Source organism: Anomaloglossus baeobatrachus (assembly GCF_048569485.1).
Source record: "Anomaloglossus baeobatrachus isolate aAnoBae1 chromosome 5 unlocalized genomic scaffold, aAnoBae1.hap1 SUPER_5_unloc_4, whole genome shotgun sequence".
NCBI classification, from domain to species: domain Eukaryota; kingdom Metazoa; phylum Chordata; class Amphibia; order Anura; family Aromobatidae; genus Anomaloglossus; species Anomaloglossus baeobatrachus.
In genome coordinates, this window is record NW_027441808.1 from 1,292,560 (window position 1) to 1,315,894 (window position 23,335).

Consider the following 23,335-nt stretch of genomic DNA (forward strand, 5'->3'; position numbering starts at 1 on the left):
GACATGCTGGCCCGCCCCACAAGACGCGCGCGCTTAGGGAAGGAAGACAAGGAAAAAAAAAAAAAAAGGCGATTTTGCCATTATACAAACAGGAGTGATCTGAAGGCGCTGTTCACGCACACTATACACTGAAATGTCATAATAGTGTGAGTCACAGAGTGACTTACACTATTACAGCGGAAAGCCAGCTAGGAATTAGCTGTTTTTTTGCTGCTAGAACCGTTCTCGAACGTTTTTAGAACTATCGAGCTTTTGCAAAAAGCTCGAGTTCTAGTTCGATCTAGAACAGGCCCCAAAATCACTCGAGCCTAGAACTGGAGAACCTCAAACCTCGAACCGCGCTCAACTCTACTGCTCACAGACATCAGAGAAGTGAATATGCAGAGTGCCATAATCTATAATTTCCACAGATCCTGACGCCGCCATGACAGTTGGCAAAACCTGCAAAAATCTCCTTGTAACATTGATCCACAACATAGACCTTTTCAAAGAGATTTTCGTTCGAAGGCGAACATAAAATAGTTACAGACAGATGCCGGATATTTAATGGGGCTGTAACATTGATGGCCCACCGTTAGGGGTGCTTTGCACGCTGCGACATCGCTACTGCAATATCATCAGGGTTAAATCGAAAGTGACGCACATCCGGCGCCGGTAACAACGTCGCAACGTGTAAAGCCTAGATGCGCCGATAAACGATCGCAAAAGCGTCGAAAATCGGTGATCTGTGTAGCGTTGGTCATTTTCATAATGTCGTATAAATAGGAGATACGATGTTGTTCCTCGTTCCTGCGGCACCACACATCACTGTGTATGGAGCCGCAGGAGCGAGGAACATCTCCTTACCTGCCTCCACCGGCTATGCGGAAGGAAGGAGGTGGGATGTTTACGTCCCGCTCATCTCCGCCCCTCCGCTTCTATTGGCTGCCTGCCGTGTGACGTCGCTGTGACGCCGCACGACCCGCACCCTTAGGAAGGAGGCAGGTCGCTGGCCAGAGCGACGTCGCAGGACAGGAAAGTGCGTGTGAAGCTGCCGTAGCGATAATGTTCGCTACGGCAGCTATCAAAAGATATCGCATGTGCGACGGGGGCGGGTACTATCGCGCTCGGCATTGCTAGCCGATGCTAGTGATGTCGCAGCGTGCAAAGTAACCCTTAGGCTTTGTAACCAAAGCAGGTAGCAGGGTCTTGCAGTCTGTGCAGAAAAACAGTAGGGTTCCAATTCATCAAAACCGGCGATGGACACTGAAAAATGACGTCAGGGACTGGAGTGAGATTTATGGCATAGGGAATACTGCATTTTGTTATGAATTAGAGAGGCGGTGGCATCACACCCTTCTTCTGGCCAAGCTCTGCCCATTATGGCAAATCTGGTTAAAATTGGCGTGAAACAATTTTTTTCACAACTCTGTGTTGCACAACATTTTTTGAGAACTTTTGAAGTGATTTATGCCAGAATTCTGCCATAATTGCTTTAATGAATCAGGGTCTGGATGTCAAATCTCCTTCTGTAGGGGTCTCCATTCTTTCCAGGGTAGTTTGCCAGTAGTTCATATTCTCTACAGCAATAATTTTATTACATCTTCATTGATAGTGGACAGTGTCAGACAACTGCTGCCAGGGCTAATAAAATAATGGGATGTATTAAAAGAGGTATAAGTGTTCATGAAAAAAATATAGTTCTACCTCTGTACAAGTCACTAGTGCGACCGCACTTAGAATACTGTGTACAATTCTGGTCACCGATATATAAGAAGGACATAGCTGAACTGGAGAGGGTGCAGAGAAGAGCGACCAAGATTATTAGAGGAATGGGTGGGCTGCAACACCAAGACAGGTTATTAAACTTGGGGTTATTTAGTCTGGAAAAACGAAGGCTTAGGGGGGATCTAATCACAATGTATAAATATATGAGGGGACAGTACAGAGACCTTTCCAAAGATCTTTTTACACCTAGGCCTGCGACTGGAACACGGGGGCATCCGCTACGTCTTGAGGAAAGAAGGTTTAATCATAATCAGAGACGAGGATTCTTTACTGTACGAGCAGTGAGACTATGGAACTCTCTGCCGCATGATGTTGTAATGAGTGATTCACTACTAACATTTAAGCAGAGCCTGGACGCCTTTCTTGAAAAATTTAATATTACCAGTTATGTATATTAGATTTTATGACAGGGTATTGATCCAGGGAACTACTCTGATTGCCGGATGTGAAGTCAGGAAGGAAATTTTTTCCCCATTGGAACTTGTTTGCCACATTGGGCTTTTTTTGCCTTCCTCTGGATCAACATGTTAGGCTACGGGTTGAACTAGATGGACTTAGAGTCTCCCTTCAACCTTAAAAACTATGATACTATGATACTATGATACTATGATAGTTCAAAACCTTTGCATTTCAGTGTGCGGCTGTAACTCTGCCCATTTTGGCAAAGCTGGTTAAAATTGGCGTCAACACACACACACACACGCACCAGCGTGTCTCCTCTTCAGCTTTAGACTTCTGTAATTAAGAGACCTTTGCTTACATGACGTGATGTCAAAAAGGTCCTTAAGCAGTCCTATAATCGATATATACAGTTAGGTCCAGAAATATTTGGACAGTGACACAATTTTCGCGAGTTGGGCTCTGCATGCCACCACATTGGATTAGAAATGAAACCTCTACAACAGAATTCAAGTGCAGATTGTAACGTTTAATTTGAAGGTTTGAACAAAAATATCTGATAGAAATTGTAGGAATTGTACACATTTCTTTACAAACACTCCACATTTTAGGAGGTCAAAAGTAATTGGACAAATAAACCAAACCCAAACAAAATATTTTTATTTTCAATATTTTGTTGCGAATCCTTTGGAGGCAATCACTGCCTTAAGTCTGGAACCCATGGACATCCCCATGGCTGGGTTTCCTCCTTCTTAATGCTTTGCCAGGCCTTTACAGCCGCAGCCTTCAGGTCTTGCTTGTTTGTGGGTCTTTCCGTCTTAAGTCTGGATTTGAGCAAGTGAAATGCATGCTCAATTGGGTTAAGATCTGGTGATTGACTTGGCCATTGCAGAATGTTCCACTTTTTTGCACTCATGAACTCCTGGGTAGCTTTGGCTGTATGCTTGGGGTCATTGTCCATCTGTACTATGAAGCGCCGTCTGATCAACTTTGCGACATTTGGCTGAATCTGGGCTGAAAGTATATCCCGGTACACTTCAGAATTCATCCGGCTACTCTTGTCTGCTATTATGTCATCAATAAACACAAGTGACCCAGTGACATTGAAAGCCATGCATGCCCATGCCATCACGTTGCCTCCACCATGTTTTACAGAGGATGTGGTGTGCCTTGGATCATGTGCCGTTCCCTTTCTTCTCCAAACTTTTTTCTTCCCATCATTCTGGTACAGGTTGATCTTTGTCTCATCTGTCCATAGAATACTTTTCCAGAACTGAGCTGGCTTCATGAGGTGTTTTTCAGCAAATTTAACTCTGGCCTGTCTATTTTTGGAATTGATGAATGGTTTGCATTTAGATGTGAACCCTTTGTATTTACTTTCATGGAGTCTTCTCTTTACTGTTGACTTAGAGACAGATACACCTACTTCACTGAGAGTGTTCTGGACTTCAGTTGATGTTGTGAACGGGTTCTTCTTCACCAAAGAAAGTATGCGGCGATCATCCACCACTGTTGTCATCCGTGGATGCCCAGGCCTTTTTGAGTTCCCAAGCTCACCAGTCAATTCCTTTTTTCTCAGAATGTACCCGACTGCTGATTTTGCTACTCCAAGCATGTCTGCTATCTCTCTGATGGATTTTTTCTTTTTTTTCAGCCTCAGGATGTTCTGCTTCACCTCAATTGAGAGTTCCTTAGACCGCATGTTGTCTGGTCACAGCAACAGCTTCCAAATGCAAAACCACACATCTGTAATCAACCCCAGACCTTTTAACTACTTCATTGATTACAGGTTAACGAGGTAGACGCCTTCAGAGTTAATTGTAGCCCTTAGAGTCCCTTGTCCAATTACTTTTGGTCCCTTGAAAAAGAGGAGGCTATGCATTACAGAGCTATGATTCCTAAACCCTTTCTCCGATTTGGATGTGAAAACTCTCATATTGCAGCTGGGAGTGTGCACTTTCAGCCCATATTATATATATAATTGTATTTCTGAACATGTTTTTGTAAACAGCTAAAATAACAAAACTTGTGTCACTGTCCAAATATTTCTGGACCTAACTGTATAAACACTGGGGCTGCAAAGAGAATGGGGGCCCCGTGAAATTGCCCAGTTTGCTCTCCATTTCCCCTAATGCCAGTCCTGCATGCCAGCCTGTCTTCTGTTCAATTCATTTAGACTCCTGCAGTTAAGAGACCTTTGGTTACATCATGTCACATGACTCTGAAGTCATCAAAGGTTCTTAAACAATCAACTTCAGAATACAACTGATGGGGACCCTAAGAGAGTGGGGTTCCTGAGAAATTGCGCAGTTTGACTCTTCCCAACGTTGGCCCTGACAGTAACTAGGGCTTATTTTTGGAGTAGGGCTTATATTTCAAGTATTCTCCAAAAATCCCATAAAATCATGCTAGATCTTATTTTTAATGTAGGTCTTCTTTTTGAGGAAACAGGGTATTCATGAACCCTCTGCAGGTCTTTGAGTTGCCTTCATAGCGACATAGAGAAGACACTAGAAACAAACAGCAGAAGAAGCAGAAGCAAAGAAAATACAGCTGAAAAAAACCCACAGCAGAAAGCCTAAAAATGTAAACAGAAAATTAGTGCAGAAAGTACATGAGTAGATATCTCTTACTGGATAAAGCTGGAGGAAACACATCCTGAGGAACATCAGGATCTTCTTGTTTACAGTCCTGTGGGAGAAGAGGACGGGGACATCTCTCTGGTGTTGTCCTCTTACTGGATAGACCTGGAGGAGACACATACAGGGACTGAATTCATTCCTTACATACAGATAATTATAGGCCGTGTGTATTTAGTCCTGTCTATTACCTGGTGATGTGAAGGGCTGGGGAGCCTCTATCATAACGTCCTTGTACAGATCTTTGTGTCCTTCTAAATACTCCCACTCCTCCATGGAGAAATAGACGGTGACGTCCTGACACCTTATAGGAACCTGACACATACAATGATACCGTCACCCTCGATCCCTTCATAGCGTTACTGTATAATGTCCCAGCATTCCCAGCAGTGTCACCTCTCCAGTCAGCAGCTCAATCATCTTGTAGGTGAGTTCTAGGATCTTCTGGTCATTGATGTCCTCATGTATCGGGGGGTGAGGTGGAGGCCCCGTGATTGGTCTCAGGGGTCTTCCCCATCCCTCAGACACAGGGGCCTGACAGCGCTCACTAGAGGTCTTCTTCACTACTGTGTAATCCTGGTTATGGGGAGACACAGTAATAAATCTCACTCCAGACATTTCCAGAGTCCTCACCTCTCCAGTTCTGTCCATCTGTTATTCCCATAGATAAGAATGATGTAATGTGACGTCATCAGAATCTCTCACCTCTCCAGTAAGCCGGAAGAGGATCTCTAGGGTGAGGTGTAATATCCTCTCCGCCATCTTGTCCCTGTCCATATCCATCCTTCATGGGGCAATCAGGAGAATTCTCTTCTATAGAAGATCTCCACTGAGAGGATCCAATATTGTAGGGACCTGAATGGGGAGAAGATGACGATGTAACATCATAGAGAATCCGCTGTAATAATACAATTACTGGAGATACAAGAAATCTCTCTATAGGGAAAACAGTGAGAATATAATAAGATGGAGACGACATTTCCCAGTACAGAAGCCAGAATATCAGCAGAACGTATGTGACCGAGACAGATAGAGCCGCTGCCATTATATCCGAGGAACAGAGAGAGGAACCTCCCCCGCCCCAAATAGTCTCAGAGCTGAAGGGGTTAATGCCCCCTGCCCCAGTAATGGGGAATCTCCACACACCTCCACCTGCAGAGCCGCACACTAGATAAATAATACCCTGCACCTACCTCCACCTGCAGAGCCGCACACTAGATATATAATACCCTGCACCTACCTCCACCTGCAGAGCCGCACACTAGATATATAATACCCTGCACCTACCTCCACCTGCAGAGCCGCACACTAGATATATAATACCCTGCACCTACCTCCACCTGCAGAGCCGCACACTAGATATATAATACCCTGCACCTACCTCCACCTGCAGAGCCGCACACTAGATATATAATACCCTGCACCTACCTCCACCTGCAGAGCCGCACACTAGATATATAATACCCTGCACCTACCTCCACCTGCAGCGCCGCACACTAGATATATAATAACCTGCACCTACCTCCACCTGCAGAGCCGCACACTAGATATATAATACCCTGCACCTACCTCCACCTGCAGAGCCGCACACTAGATATATAATACCCTGCACCTACCTCCTCCTGCAGAGCCGCACACTAGATATATAATACCCTGCACCTACCTCCACCTGCAGAGCCGCACACTAGATATATGGCTGCTCTGTGCTTACAGGACCTGTGATGATGTCACATGGAGGGGAGGAGTCAGGGGTCACATTCATCAGCTCCTCAGTGTATGTTAGTCGTGGTTTCACAGTTGGCGGCGTTGTGATGTAACGCTCTGAATTGATTGTTGCTCCACGTTGTAGGAAATCCCCATGGATAACGCCATCTCCCCAAACACTGAGGCCAGGATTTCCCGGCTGAGGACAGAGTCTTGAATGTCTTTTTCTGGCCCGAGCCTTTGTGCTGATATTCCATGGACTGACGTTTCGGCTCCGGTCCGTAGTGGTGTACACAAGCTTCATCTCCTGTCACAACTGAATGCAGAAAGGCGTCACCTTCATTCTCGTAACATGAGAGGATTTCCTGGTAAATGTCCATTCTGTGGCTTTCATGTCAGACGTCAGGATCCGGGGCAGCCATCGTGCACAGATCTTCCCATAACCAAGCAGAGCAATAATGTGACTACACGTTCCTGTGAAATGCCGATTGTGCTTACAACTTCTCTCTGATACGACCATCATCCTGAATCTGTCTACGTTTTCCATGTGTAACTCCGTGGTTGCTGTCACAGAACGTCCAACTCTTTCTTTGTCACACAAGTCAGACGTTCCCGCCTCACCATCTGTAATCTTACTACTGGCCCAACGACGCACAGTGCACATCAGCACAATCACCATACACGGGACATACTAAAAAGAATGATGAAAAGGAATAAATAAAAAGAATGAAGATAATAACATATTAGGTGTATATTATGTAGATGTATTAAAGGTTTATTGGGCAAATTAGACATGGAATGAACATGAAATATCTGTAGATAATAGGAGAATGAACGCATATGGCATATAACCAGGTGTATATTATGTTACCTGAGCATTATAGGTGTGGAATGATTATGAAATATCTATAGATAATAGGAGAATGAACGCATATGCCATATAACCAGGTGTATATTATGTTACCTGAGCATTATAGGTGTGGAATGAACATGAAATATCTGTAGATAATAGGAGAATGAACACATATGTCATATAACCAGGTGTATATTATGTTACCTGAGCATTATAGGTGTGGAATGATTATGAAATATCTGTAGATAATAGGAGAATGAATGCATATGGCATATAACCAGGTGTATATTATGTTACCTGAGCATTATAGGTGTGGAATGATCATGAAATATATGTAGATAATAGGAGAATGAATGCATATGGCATATAACCAGGTGTATATTATGTTACCTGAGCATTATAGGTGTGGAATGATCATGAAATATCTGTAGATAATAGGAGAATGAACACATATGGCTTATAACCAGGTGTATATTATGTTACCTGAGCATTATAGGTGTGGAATGATTATGAAATATCTATAGATAATAGGAGAATGAACGCATATGCCATATAACCAGGTGTATATTATGTTACCTGAGCATTATAGGTGTGGAATGATCATGAAATATCTGTAGATAATAGGAGAATGAACGCATATGGCATATAACCAGGTGTATATTATGTTACCTGAGCATTATAGGTGTGGAATGAACATGAAATATCTGTAGATAATAGGAGAATGAACACATATGTCATATAACCAGGTGTATATTATGTTACCTGAGCATTATAGGTGTGGAATGATCATGAAATATCTGTAGATAATAGGAGAATGAACACATATGGCATATAACCAGGTGTATATTATGTTACCTGAGCATTATAGGTGTGGAATGATCATGAAATATATGTAGATAATAGGAGAATGAATGCATATGGCATATAACCAGGTGTATATTATGTTACCTGAGCATTATAGGTGTGGAATGATCATGAAATATATGTAGATAATAGGAGAATGAATGCATATGGCATATAACCAGGTGTATATTATGTTACCTGAGCATTATAGGTGTGGAATGATCATGAAATATCTGTAGATAATAGGAGAATGAACACATATGGCATATAACCAGGTGTATATTATGTTACCTGAGCATTATAGGTGTGGAATGATCATGAAATATCTGTAGATAATAGGAGAATGAACGCATATGGCATATAACCAGGTGTATATTATGTTACCTGAGCATTATAGGTGTGGAATGATCATGAAATATCTGTAGATAATAGGAGAATGAACACATATGGCATATAACCAGGTGTATATTATGTTACCTGAGCATTATAGGTGTGGAATGATCATGAAATATATGTAGATAATAGGAGAATGAATGCATATGGCATATAACCAGGTGTATATTATGTTACCTGAGCATTATAGGTGTGGAATGATCATGAAATATCTGTAGATAATAGGAGAATGAACACATATGGCATATAACCAGGTGTATATTATGTTACCTGAGCATTATAGGTGTGGAATGATCATGAAATATATGTAGATAATAGGAGAATGAATGCATGTGGCATATAACCAGGTGTATATTATGTTACCTGAGCATTATAGGTGTGGAATGATTATGAAATATCTGTAGATAATAGGAGAATGAATGCATATGGCATATAACCAGGTGTATATTATGTTACCTGAGCATTATAGGTGTGGAATGATTATGAAATATCTGTAGATAATAGGAGAATGAATGCATATGGCATATAACCAGGTGTATATTATGTTACCTGAGCATTATAGGTGTGGAATGATCATGAAATATCTGTAGATAATAGGAGAATGAACACATATGGCTTATAACCAGGTGTATATTATGTTACCTGAGCATTATAGGTGTGGAATGATCATGAAATATCTGTAGATAATAGGAGAATGAACACATATGCCATATAACCAGGTGTATATTATGTTACCTGAGCATTATAGGTGTGGAATGATCATGAAATATATGTAGATAATAGGAGAATGAATGCATATGGCATATAACCAGGTGTATATTATGTTACCTGAGCATTATAGATGTGGAATGATCATGAAATATATGTAGATAATAGGAGAATGAACGCATATGGCATATAACCAGGTGTATATTATGTTACCTGAGCATTATAGATGTGGAATGATCATGAAATATATGTAGATAATAGGAGAATGAACGCATATGGCATATAACCAGATGTATATTATGTTATCTGAGCATTATAGGTGTGGAATGATCATGAAATATCTGTAGATAATAGGAGAATGAATGCATATGGCATATAACCAGGTGTATATTATGTTACCTGAGCATTATAGGTGTGGAATGATCATGAAATATCTGTAGATAATAGGAGAATGAACACATATGGCTTATAACCAGGTGTATATTATGTTACCTGAGCATTATAGGTGTGGAATGATCATGAAATATCTGTAGATAATAGGAGAATGAATGCATATGGCATATAACCAGATGTATATTATGTTACCTGAGCATTATAGGTGTGGAATGATGATGAAATATATGTAGATAATAGGAGAATGAGCGCATATGGCATATAACCAGGTGTATATTATGTTACCTGAGCATTATAGGTGTGGAATGATCATGAAATATATGTAGATAATAGGAGAATGAACACATATGTCATATAACCAGGTGTATATTATGTTACCTGAGCATTATAGGTGTGGAATGATCATGAAATATCTGTAGATAATAGGAGAATGAACACATATGTCATATAACCAGGTGTATATTCTGTTACCTGAGCATTATAGGAGTGGAATGATCATGAAATATCTGTAGATAATAGGAGAATGAACGCATATGGCATATAACCAGGTGTATATTATGTTACCTGAGCATTATAGGTGTGGAATGATCATGAAATATCTGTAGATAATAGGAGAATGAACGCATATGGCATATAACCAGGTATATATTATGTTACCTGAGCATTATAGGTGTGGAATGATCATGAAATATCTGTAGATAATAGGAAAATGAATGCATATGTCATATAACCAGGTGTATATTATGTTACCTGAGCATTATAGGTGTGGAATGATTATGAAATATCTATAGATAATAGGAGAATGAATGCATATGGCATATAACCAGGTGTATATTATGTTACCTGAGCATTATAGGTGTGGAATGATCATGAAATATCTGTAGATAATAGGAAAATGAATTCATATGGCATATAACCAGGTGTATATTATGTTACCTGAGCATTATAGGTGTGGAATGATTATGAAATATCTGTAGATAATAGGAGAATGAACGCATATGGCATATAACCAGGTGTATATTATGTTACCTGAGCATTATAGGTGTGGAATGATCATGAAATATCTGTAGATAATAGGAAAATGAATTCATATGGCATATAACCAGGTGTATATTATGTTACCTGAGCATTATAGGTGTGGAATGATTATGAAATATCTGTAGATAATAGGAGAATGAATGCATATGGCATATAACCAGGTGTATATTACGTTACCTGAGCATTATAGGTGTGGAATGATTATGAAATATCTGTAGATAATAGGAGAATGAACACATATGGCATATAACCAGGTGTATATTACGTTACCTGAGCATTATAGGTGTGGAATGATTATGAAATATCTATAGATAATAGGAGAATGAACGCATATGTCATATAACCAGGTGTATATTATGTTACCTGAGCATTATAGGTGTGGAATGATTATGAAATATCTATAGATAATAGGAGAATGAACGCATATGTCATATAACCAGGTGTATATTATGTTACCTGAGCATTATAGGTGTGGAATGATCATGAAATATCTGTAGATAATAGGAAAATGAACGCATATGGCATATAACCAGGTGTATATTATGTTACCTGAGCACTATAGGTGTGGAATGATCATGAAATATCTGTAGATAATAGGAAAATGAACGCATATGGCATATAACCAGGTGTATATTATGTTACCTGAGCACTATAGGTGTGGAATGATCATGAAATATCTGTAGATAATAGGAGAATGAATGCATATGGCATATAACTAGGTGTATATTATGTTACCTGAGCATTATAGGTGTGGAATGATCATAAAATATATGTAGAAAATAGGAAAATGAATGCATATGGCATATAACTAGGTGTATATTATGTTACCTGCGCATTATAGGTGTGGAATGATCATGAAATATATGTAGATAATAGGAGAATGAATGCATATGGCATATAACCAGGTGTATATTATGTTACCTGAGCATTATAGGTGTGGAATGATCATGAAATATATGTAGAAAATAGGAAAATGAATGCATATGGCATATAACCAGGTGTATATTATGTTACCTGAGCATTATAGGTGTGGAATGATCATGAAATATATGTAGATAATAGGAGAATGAATGCATATGGCATATAACCAGGTGTATATTATGTTACCTGAGCATTATAGGTGTGGAATGATCATGAAATATCTGTAGATAATAGGAGAATGAACACATATGGCATATAACCAGATGTATATTATGTTATCTGAGCATTATAGGTGTGGAATGATCATGAAATATCTGTAGATAATAGGAGAGTGAATGCATATGGCTTATAACCAGGTGTATATTATGTTACCTGAGCATTATAGGTGTGGAATGATCATGAAATATCTGTAGATAATAGGAGAATGAACACATATGGCTTATAACCAGGTGTATATTATGTTACCTGAGCATTATAGGTGTGGAATGATCATGAAATATCTGTAGATAATAGGAGAATGAACACATATGGCATATAACCAGGTGTATATTATGTTACCTGAGCATTATAGGTGTGGAATGATCATGAAATATCTGTAGATAATAGGAGAATGAACACATATGCCATATAACCAGGTGTATATTACGTTACCTGAGCATTATAGGTGTGGAATGATCATGAAATATCTGTAGATAATAGGAGAATGAATGCATATGGCATATAACCAGGTGTATATTATGTTACCTGAGCATTATAGGTGTGGAATGATCATGAAATATCTGTAGATAATAGGAGAATGAACACATATGGCTTATAACCAGGTGTATATTATGTTACCTGAGCATTATAGGTGTGGAATGATCATGAAATATCTGTAGATAATAGGAGAATGAATGCATATGTCATATAACCAGGTGTATATTATGTTACCTGAGCATTATAGGTGTGGAATGATTATGAAATATCTATAGATAATAGGAGAATGAATGCATATGTCATATAACCAGGTGTATATTATGTTACCTGAGCATTATAGGTGTGGAATGATTATGAAATATCTATAGATAATAGGAGAATGAACGCATATGTCATATAACCAGGTGTATATTATGTTACCTGAGCATTATAGGTGTGGAATGATCATGAAATATCTGTAGATAATAGGAGAATGAATGCATATGGCATATAACCAGGTGTATATTACGTTACCTGAGCATTATAGGTGTGGAATGATCATGAAATATCTGTAGATAATAGGAAAATGAACGCATATGGCATATAACCAGGTGTATATTATGTTACCTGAGCACTATAGGTGTGGAATGATTATGAAATATCTGTAGATAATAGGAAAATGAACGCATATGTCATATAACCAGGTGTATATTATGTTACCTGAGCATTATAGGTGTGGAATGATCATGAAATATCTGTAGATAATAGGAAAATGAACGCATATGGCATATAACCAGGTGTATATTATGTTACCTGAGCACTATAGGTGTGGAATGATTATGAAATATCTGTAGATAATAGGAAAATGAATGCATATGGCATATAACTAGGTGTATATTATGTTACCTGAGCATTATAGGTGTGGAATGATCATAAAATATATGTAGAAAATAGGAAAATGAATGCATATGGCATATAACTAGGTGTATATTATGTTACCTGCGCATTATAGGTGTGGAATGATCATAAAATATATGTAGAAAATAGGAAAATGAATGCATATGGCATATAACCAGGTGTATATTATGTTACCTGAGCATTATAGGTGTGGAATGATCATGAAATATATGTAGATAATAGGAGAATGAATGCATATGGCATATAACCAGGTGTATATTATGTTACCTGAGCATTATAGGTGTGGAATGATCATGAAATATCTGTAGATAATAGGAGAATGAATGTATATGGCATATAACCAGGTGTATATTATATTACCTGAGCATTATAGGTGTGGAATGATCATGAAATATCTGTAGATAATAGGAGAATGAACACATATGGCATATAACCAGATGTATATTATGTTATCTGAGCATTATAGGTGTGGAATGATCATGAAATATCTGTAGATAATAGGAGAATGAATGCATATGGCATATAACCAGGTGTATATTATGTTACCTGAGCATTATAGGTGTGGAATGATCATGAAATATCTGTAGATAATAGGAGAATGAACACATATGGCTTATAACCAGGTGTATATTATGTTACCTGAGCATTATAGGTGTGGAATGATCATGAAATATCTGTAGATAATAGGAGAATGAACACATATGGCATATAACCAGGTGTATATTATGTTACCTGAGCATTATAGGTGTGGAATGATCATGAAATATATGTAGATAATAGGAGAATGAATGCATATGGCATATAACCAGGTGTATATTATGTTACCTGAGCATTATAGGTGTGGAATGATCATGAAATATCTGTAGATAATAGGAGAATGAACACATATGGCATATAACCAGGTGTATATTATGTTACCTGAGCATTATAGGTGTGGAATGATCATGAAATATATGTAGATAATAGGAGAATGAATGCATATGGCATATAACCAGGTGTATATTATGTTACCTGAGCATTATAGGTGTGGAATGATCATGAAATATCTGTAGATAATAGGAGAATGAATGCATATGGCATATAACAAGGTGTATATTATGTTACCTGACCATTATAGGTGTGGAATAATCATGAAATATCTGTAGATAATAGGAGAATGAATGCATATGGCATATAACCAGGTGTATATTATGTTACCTGAGCATTATAGGTGTGGAATGAACATGAAATATCTGTAGATAATAGGAGAATGAATGCATATGACATATACCAGGTGTATATTATGTTACCTGAGCATTATAGGTGTGGAATGAACATGAAAAATCTGTAGATAATAGGAGAATGAACGCATATGGCATATAACCAGGTGCATATTATGTTACCTGAGCATTATAGGTGTGGAATGATCATGAAATATCTGTAGATAATAGGAGAATGAACGCATATGCCATATAACCAGGTGTATATTATGTTACCTGAGCATTATAGGTGTGGAATGATCATAAAATATATGTAGATAATAGGAAAATGAATGCATATGGCATATAACCAGGTGTATATTATGTTACCTGAGCATTATAGGTGTGGAATGATCATGAAATATCTGTAGATAATAGGAAAATGAATGCATATGGCATGTAACCAGGTGTATATTATGTTACCTGAGCATTATAGGTGTGGAATGATTGTGAAATATCTGTAGATAATACGAAAATGAACACATATGGCATATAACCAGGTGTATATTATGTTACCTGAGCATTATAGGTGTGGAATGATTATGAAATATCTGTAGATAATACGAAAATGAACGCATATGGCATATAACCAGGTGTATATTACATTACCTGAGCATTATAGGTGTGGAATGATTATGAAATATCTGTAGATAATACGAAAATGAATGCATATGGCATATAACCAGGTGTATATTATGTTACCTGAGCATTATAGGTGTGGAATGATCATGAAATATCTGTAGATAATAGGAGAATGAACGCATATGGCATATAACCAGGTGTATATTATGTTACCTGAGCATTATAGGTGTGGAATGATTATGAAATATCTGTAGATAATACGAAAATGAACACATATGGCATATAACCAGGTGTATATTACATTACCTGAGCATTATAGGTGTGGAATGATCATGAAATATCTGTAGATAATAGGAGAATGAATGCATATGGCATATAACCAGGTGTATATTATGTTACCTGAGCATTATAGGTGTGGAATAATCATGAAATATCTGTAGATAATAGGAGAATGAATGCATATGGCATATAACCAGGTGTATATTATGTTACCTGAGCATTATAGGTGTGGAATGATTATGAAATATCTGTAGATAATAGGAGAATGAATGCATATGGCATATAACCAGGTGTATATTATGTTAACTGAGCATTATAGGTGTGGAATGAGTATGAAATATCTGTAGATAATACGAAAATGAACGCATATGGCATATAACCAGGTGTATATTATGTTAACTGAGCATTATAGGTGTGGAATGATTATGAAATATCTGTAGATAATAGGAGAATGAACGCATATCCCATATAACCAGGTGTATATTATGTTACCTGAGCATTATAGGTGTGGAATGATCATGAAATATCTGTAGATAATAGGAGAATGAATGCATATGGCATATAACCAGGTGTATATTATGTTACCTGAGCATTATAGGTGTGGAATGATCATGAAATATCTGTAGATAATAGGAGAATGAACGCATATGGCATATAACCAGGTGTATATTATGTTACCTGAGCATTATAGGTGTGGAATGATCATGAAATATCTGTAGATAATAGGAGAATGAATGCATATGGCATATAACCAGGTGTATATTATGTTACCTGAGCATTATAGGTGTGGAATGAACATGAAATATCTGTAGATAATAGGAGAATGAATGCATATGGCATATACCAGGTGTATATTATGTTACCTGAGCATTATAGGTGTGGAATGAACATGAAATATCTGTAGATAATAGGAGAATGAATGCATATGGCATATAACCAGGTGTATATTATGTTACCTGAGCATTATAGGTGTGGAATGATCATGAAATATCTGTAGATAATAGGAGAATGAATGCATATGGCATATAACCAGGTGTATATTATGTTACCTGAGCATTATAGGTGTGGAATGATCATGAAATATCTGTAGATAATAGGAGAATGAATGCATATGGCATATAACCAGGTGTATATTATGTTACCTGAGCATTATAGGTGTGGAATGATCATAAAATATATGTAGATAATAGGAAAATGAATGCATATGGCATATAACCAGGTGTATATTATGTTACCTGAGCATTATAGGTGTGGAATGATCATGAAATATCTGTAGATAATAGGAGAATGAATGCATATGGCATATAACCAGGTGTATATTATGTTACCTGAGCATTATAGGTGTGGAATGATCATAAAATATATGTAGATAATAGGAAAATGAATGCATATGGCATATAACCAGGTGTATATTATGTTACCTGAGCATTATAGGTGTGGAATGATCATGAAATATCTGTAGATAATAGGAGAATGAATGCATATAGCATATAACCAGGTGTATATTATGTTACCTGAGCATTATAGGTGTGGAATGATTGTGAAATATCTGTAGATAATAGGAGAATGAATGCATATGGCATATAACCAGGTGTATATTATGTTACCTGAGCATTATAGGTGTGGAATGATCATGAAATATCTGTAGATAATAGGAGAATGAATGCATATAGCATATAACCAGGTGTATATTATGTTACCTGAGCATTATAGGTGTGGAATGATTGTGAAATATCTGTAGATAATAGGAGAATGAATGCATATGGCATATAACCAGGTGTATATTATGTTACTTGAGCATTATAGGTGTGGAATGAACATGAAATATCTGTAGATAATAGGAGAATGAACGCATATGCCATATAACCAGGTGTATATTATGTTACCTGAGCATTATAGGTGTGGAATGATCATAAAATATATGTAGATAATAGGAAAATGAATGCATATAGCATATAACCAGGTGTATATTATGTTACCTGAGCATTATAGGTGTGGAATGATTGTGAAATATCTGTAGATAATAGGAGAATGAATGCATATGGCATATAACCAGGTGTATATTATGTTACTTGAGCATTATAGGTGTGGAATGAACATGAAATATCTGTAGATAATAGGAGAATGAATGCATATGGCATATACCAGGTGTATATTATGTTACCTGAGCATTATAGGTGTGGAATGAACATGAAATATCTGTAGATAATAGGAGAATGAACGCATATGCCATATAACCAGGTGTATATTATGTTACCTGAGCATTATAGGTGTGGAATAATCATGAAATATCTGTAGATAATAGGAGAATGAATGCATATGGCATATAAACAGGTGTATATTATGTTACCTGAGCATTATAGGTGTGGAATGATCATGAAATATCTGTAGATAATAGGAGAATGAACGCATATGCCATATAACCAGGTGTATATTATGTTACCTGAGCATTATAGGTGTGGAATGATCATAAAATATATGTAGATAATAGGAAAATGAATGCATATGGCATATAACCAGGTGTATATTTTGTTACCTGAGCATTATAGGTGTGGAATGATCATGAAATATCTGTAGATAATAGGAGAATGAATGCATATGGCATATAACCAGGTGTATATTATGTTACCTGAGCATTATAGGTGTGGAATGATCATGAAATATCTGTAGATAATAGGAAAATGAATGCATATGGCATATAACCAGGTGTATATTATGTTACCTGAGCATTATAGGTGTGGAATGATCATGAAATATCTGTAGATAATAGGAGAATGAACGCATATGGCATATAACCAGGTGTATATTATGTTACCTGAGCATTATAGGTGTGGAATGATTATGAAATATCTGTAGATAATACGAAAATGAACACATATGGCATATAACCAGGTGTATATTATGTTACCTGAGCATTATAGGTGTGGAATGATCATGAAATATCTGTAGATAATAGGAGAATGAATGCATATGGCATATAACCAAGTGTATATTATGTTACCTGAGCATTATAGGTGTGGAATGATTATGAAATATCTGTAGATAATAGGAGAATGAATGCATATGGCATATAACCAGGTGTATATTATGTTACCTGAGCATTATAGGTGTGGAATGAGTATGAAATATCTGTAGATAATACGAAAATGAACGCATATGGCATATAACCAGGTGTATATTATGTTACCTGAGCATTATAGGTAAGGAACGATTATGAAATATCTGTAGATAATAGGAGAATGAATGCATATGGCATATAACCAGGTGTATATTATGTTACCTGAGCATTATAGGTGTGGAATGATTATGAAATATCTGTAGATAATAGGAGAATGAATGCATATGGCATATAACCAGGTGTATATTATGTTACCTGAGCATTATAGGTGTGGAATGATCATGAAATATCTGTAGATAATAGGAGAATGAACGCATATGGCATATAACCAGGTGTATATTACGTTACCTGAGCATTATAGGTGTGGAATGATCATGAAATATCTGTAGATAATAGGAGAATGAGCGCATATGGCATATAACCAGGTGTATATTATGTTACCTGAGCATTATAGGTGTGGAATGATTATGAAATATCTGTAGATAATAGGAGAATGAGCGCATATGGCATATAACCAGGTGTATATTATGTTACCTGAGCATTATAGGTGTGGAATGATCATGAAATATCTGTAGATAATAGGAGAATGAATGCATATGGTATATAACCAGGTGTATATTATGTTACCTGAGCATTGTAGGTGTGGAATGATTATGAAATATCTGTAGATAATACGAAAATGAACGCATATGGCATATAACCAGGTGTATATTATGTTACCTGAGCATTATAGGTGTGGAATGATCATAAAATATCTGTAGATAATAGGAGAATGAATGCATATGGCATATAACCAGGTGTATATTATGTTACCTGAGCATTATAGGTGTAGAATGATCATGAAATATCTGTAGATATTAGGAAAATGAACTCATATGGCATATACCGTATTTTTGGACTATAAGACGCACCGGTCTATAAGACGCACCCTGGTTTTAGAGGAGGAAAATAGGAAAATAAAACTTTAAGGAAAAAAATGTGGTCATGACACACTGTTATGGGACGAGGATTTGCTGCTGACACTGTTATGGGGGTAATGTTCCCAAATTCTCTACTAAGGTACCCCATCCTGGTAATGATCCTCCTGCCTTGTATATGATCCTGCTATAAACCCCCATTTTGCTCATATACCCCCATCCTGCTTATATACCAGCATCATGCTCATATTCCCCCATCCTATTCATATACCCCATCCTGTTCATATTCCCCCATCCTGCTCATATACTCCCATCCTTTTTATATACCCCCATCCTGTTCATATACCCCCCATCCATCCTGCTCATATACTCCCATCCTGTTCATATACCCCCATCCTGTTCATATACCCCCCATCCATCCTGCTCATATACTCCCATCCTGTTCATATACCCCCCATCCTGCTCATATACCCCCCATCCTGCTCATATACCCCCCATCCGTCCTGCTCATATACTCCCATCCTGTTCATATACCCCCATCCTGTTCATATACCCCCATCCTGTTCATATACCCCCATCCTGTTCATATACCCCCCATCCCTCCTGCTCATATACTCCCATCCTGCTATATGCCCCCATCGTGCTCATATACCATCCTGGTATATGGCCTGTATCCTATAGCATAGAGAAAAAAAACCAAACGTTTATACTCACCTTTTCCTCACTCCCTGCAGCCGATCATTCTCCTATTATCTACAGATATTTCATGATCATTCCACACCTATTTTGCTCAGGTAACATAATATACACCTGGTTATATGCCATATGCATTCATTTTCGTATTATCTACAGATATTTAATAGTCATTCCACACCTATATTGCTCAGGTAACATAATATACACCTGGTTATATGCCATATGCATTCATTCTCCTATTATCTACAGATATTTCATGATCATTCCACACCTATATTGCTCAGGTAACATAATATACACCTGGTTATATGCCATATGCATTCATTCTCCTATTATCTACAGATATTTCATGATCATTCCACACCTATAATGCTCAGGTAACATAATATACACCTGGTTATATGCCATATGCATTCTTTTTCGTATTATCTACAGATATTTCATAGTCATTCCACACCTATAATGCTCAGGTATCATAATATACACCTGGTTATATGCCATATGCATTCATTTTCGTATTATCTACAGATATTTCATAGTCATTCCACACCTATATTGCTCAGGTAACATAATATACACCTGGTTATATGCCATATGCATTCATTCTCCTATTATCTACAGATATTTCATGATCATTCCACACCTATAATGCTCAGGTAACATAATATACACCTGGTTATATGCCATATGCCTTCATTCTCCAATTATCTACAGATATTTCATGTTCATTCCACACCTATAATGCTCAGGTAACATAACATACACCTGGTTATATGCCATATGCATTCATTCTCCTATTATCTACAGATATTTCATAATCATTCCACACCTATAATGCTCAGGTAACATAATATACACCTGGTTATATGCCATATGCGCTCATTCTCCTATTATCTACAGATATTTCATGATCATTCCACACCTATAATGCTCAGGTAACATAATATACACCTGGTTATATGCCATATGCCTTCATTCTCCAATTATCTACAGATATTTCATGTTCATTCCACACCTATAATGCTCAGGTAACATAATATACACCTGGTTATATGCCATATGCATTCATTCTCCTATTATCTACAGATATTTCATGATCATTCCACACCTATAATGCTCAGGTAACATAATATACACCTGGTTATATGCCATATGCATTCATTCTCCTATTATCTACAGATATTTCATGATCATTCCACACCTATAATGCTCAGGTAACATAATATACACCTGGTTATATGCCATATGCATTCATTCTCCTATTATCTACAGATATTTCATAATTATTCCACACCTATAATGCTCAGGTAACATAATATACACCTGGTTATATGCCATATGCATTCATTCTCCTATTATCTACAGATATTTCATGTTCATTCCACACCTATAATGCTCAGGTAACGTAATATACACCTGGTTATATGCTATATGCATTCATTCTCCTATTATCTACAGATATTTCATGATCATTCCACACCTATAATGCTCAGGTAACATAATATACACCTGGTTATATGCCATATGCATTAATTCTCCTATTATCTACAGATATTTCCTGATCATTCCACACCTATAATGCTCAGGTAACGTAATATACACCTGGTTATATGCTATATGCATTCATTCTCCTATTATCTACATATTTTTCATGATCATTCCACACCTATAATGCTCAGGTAACATAATATACACCTGGTTATATGGCATATGCGTTCATTCTCCTATTATCTACAGATATTTCATGATCATTCCACACCTATAATGCTCAGGTAACGTAATATACACCTGGTTATATGGGATATGCGTTCATTCTCCTATTATCTACAGATATTTCATAATCATTCCACACCTATAATACTCAGGTAACATAATATACACCTGGTTATATGCCATATGCATTCATTCTCCTATTATCTACAGATATTTCATGATCATTCCACACCTATAATGCTCAGGTAACATAATATACACCTGGTTATATGCCATATGCGTTCATTCTCCTATTATCTACAGATATTTCATGATCATTCCACACCTATAATGCTCAGGTAACATAATATACACCTGGTTATATGCCATATGCGCTCATTCTGCTATTATCTACAGATATTTCATAATCATTCCACACCTATAATGCTCAGGTAACATAATATACACCTGGTTATATGCCATATGCGTTCATTCTCCTATTATCTACATATATTTCATGTTCATTCCACACCTATAATACTCAGGTAACATAATATACACCTGGTTATATGCCATATGCATTCATTCTCCTATTATCTACAGATATTTCATAATTATTCCACACCTATAATGCTCAGGTAACATAATATACACCTGGTTATATGGCATATGCGTTCATTCTCCTATTATCTACAGATATTTCATGATCATTCCACACCTATAATACTCAGGTAACATAATATACACCTGGTTATATGGCATATGCGTTCATTCTCCTATTATCTACAGATATTTCATAATTATTCCACACCTATAATGCTCAGGTAACATAATATACACCTGGTTATATGCCATATGCGTTCATTCTCCTATTATCTACATATATTTCATGTTCATTCCACAGCTATAATGCTCAGGTAACATAATATACACCTTGTTATATGCCATATGCATTCATTCTCCTATTATCTACAGATATTTCATAATTATTCCACACCTATAATGCTCAGGTAACATAATATACACCTGGTTATATGCCATATGCATTCATTCTCCTATTATCTACAGATATTTCATAATCATTCCACACCTATAATGCTCAGGTAACATAATATACACCTGGTTCTATGCCATATGCATTCATTCTCCTATTATCTACAGATATTTCATGATCATTCCACACCTATAATGCTCAGGTAACATAATATACACCTGGTTATATGCCATATGCATTCATTCTCCAATTATCTACAGATATTTCATGTTCATTCCACACCTATAATGCTCAGGTAACATAATATACACCTGGTTATATGCCATATGCATTCATTCTCCTATTATCTACAGATATTTCATGATCATTCCACACCTATAATGCTCAGGTAACATAATATACACCTGGTTATATGCCATATGCATTCATTCTCCTATTATCTACAGATATTTCATAATCATTCCACACCTATAATGCTCAGGTAACATAATATACACCTGGTTCTATGCCATATGCATTCATTCTCCTATTATCTACAGATATTTCATGATCATTCCACACCTATAAT

General features: G+C 37.0%; 2 protein-coding genes across 2 annotated transcripts in view; both read right to left on the reverse strand.

The window, feature by feature from the left end:
- Positions 1-23,335, reverse strand: part of LOC142259254 (uncharacterized) — a 113,750-nt gene that overhangs the window by 12,265 nt on the left and 78,150 nt on the right. The window lies entirely within an intron of this gene.
- LOC142259240 (gastrula zinc finger protein XlCGF66.1-like) lies at positions 4,980-5,588 on the reverse strand. Its single transcript, XM_075331726.1, has 3 exons — positions 5,511-5,588; positions 5,202-5,381; positions 4,980-5,120 (listed from the first exon to the last, which is right to left on the reverse strand). Exons 1-3 carry the CDS (start codon positions 5,586-5,588, stop codon positions 4,980-4,982), a joined length of 399 nt encoding a protein of 132 aa, XP_075187841.1.

Excerpts from the sequence above, each read along its gene's own strand:
- LOC142259240 (XM_075331726.1), bottom strand. The coding sequence starts at position 5,588 with ATGGATATGGACAGGGACAAGATGGCGGAGAGGATATTACACCTCACC. Across the intron at positions 5,382-5,510 it reads TCTTCCGGCTTACTGGAGAG|GATTACACAGTAGTGAAGAA; the intron begins GTGAGAGATTCT and ends CCCCATAACCAG. Across the intron at positions 5,121-5,201 it reads TTGAGCTGCTGACTGGAGAG|GTTCCTATAAGGTGTCAGGA; the intron begins GTGACACTGCTG and ends TGTATGTGTCAG.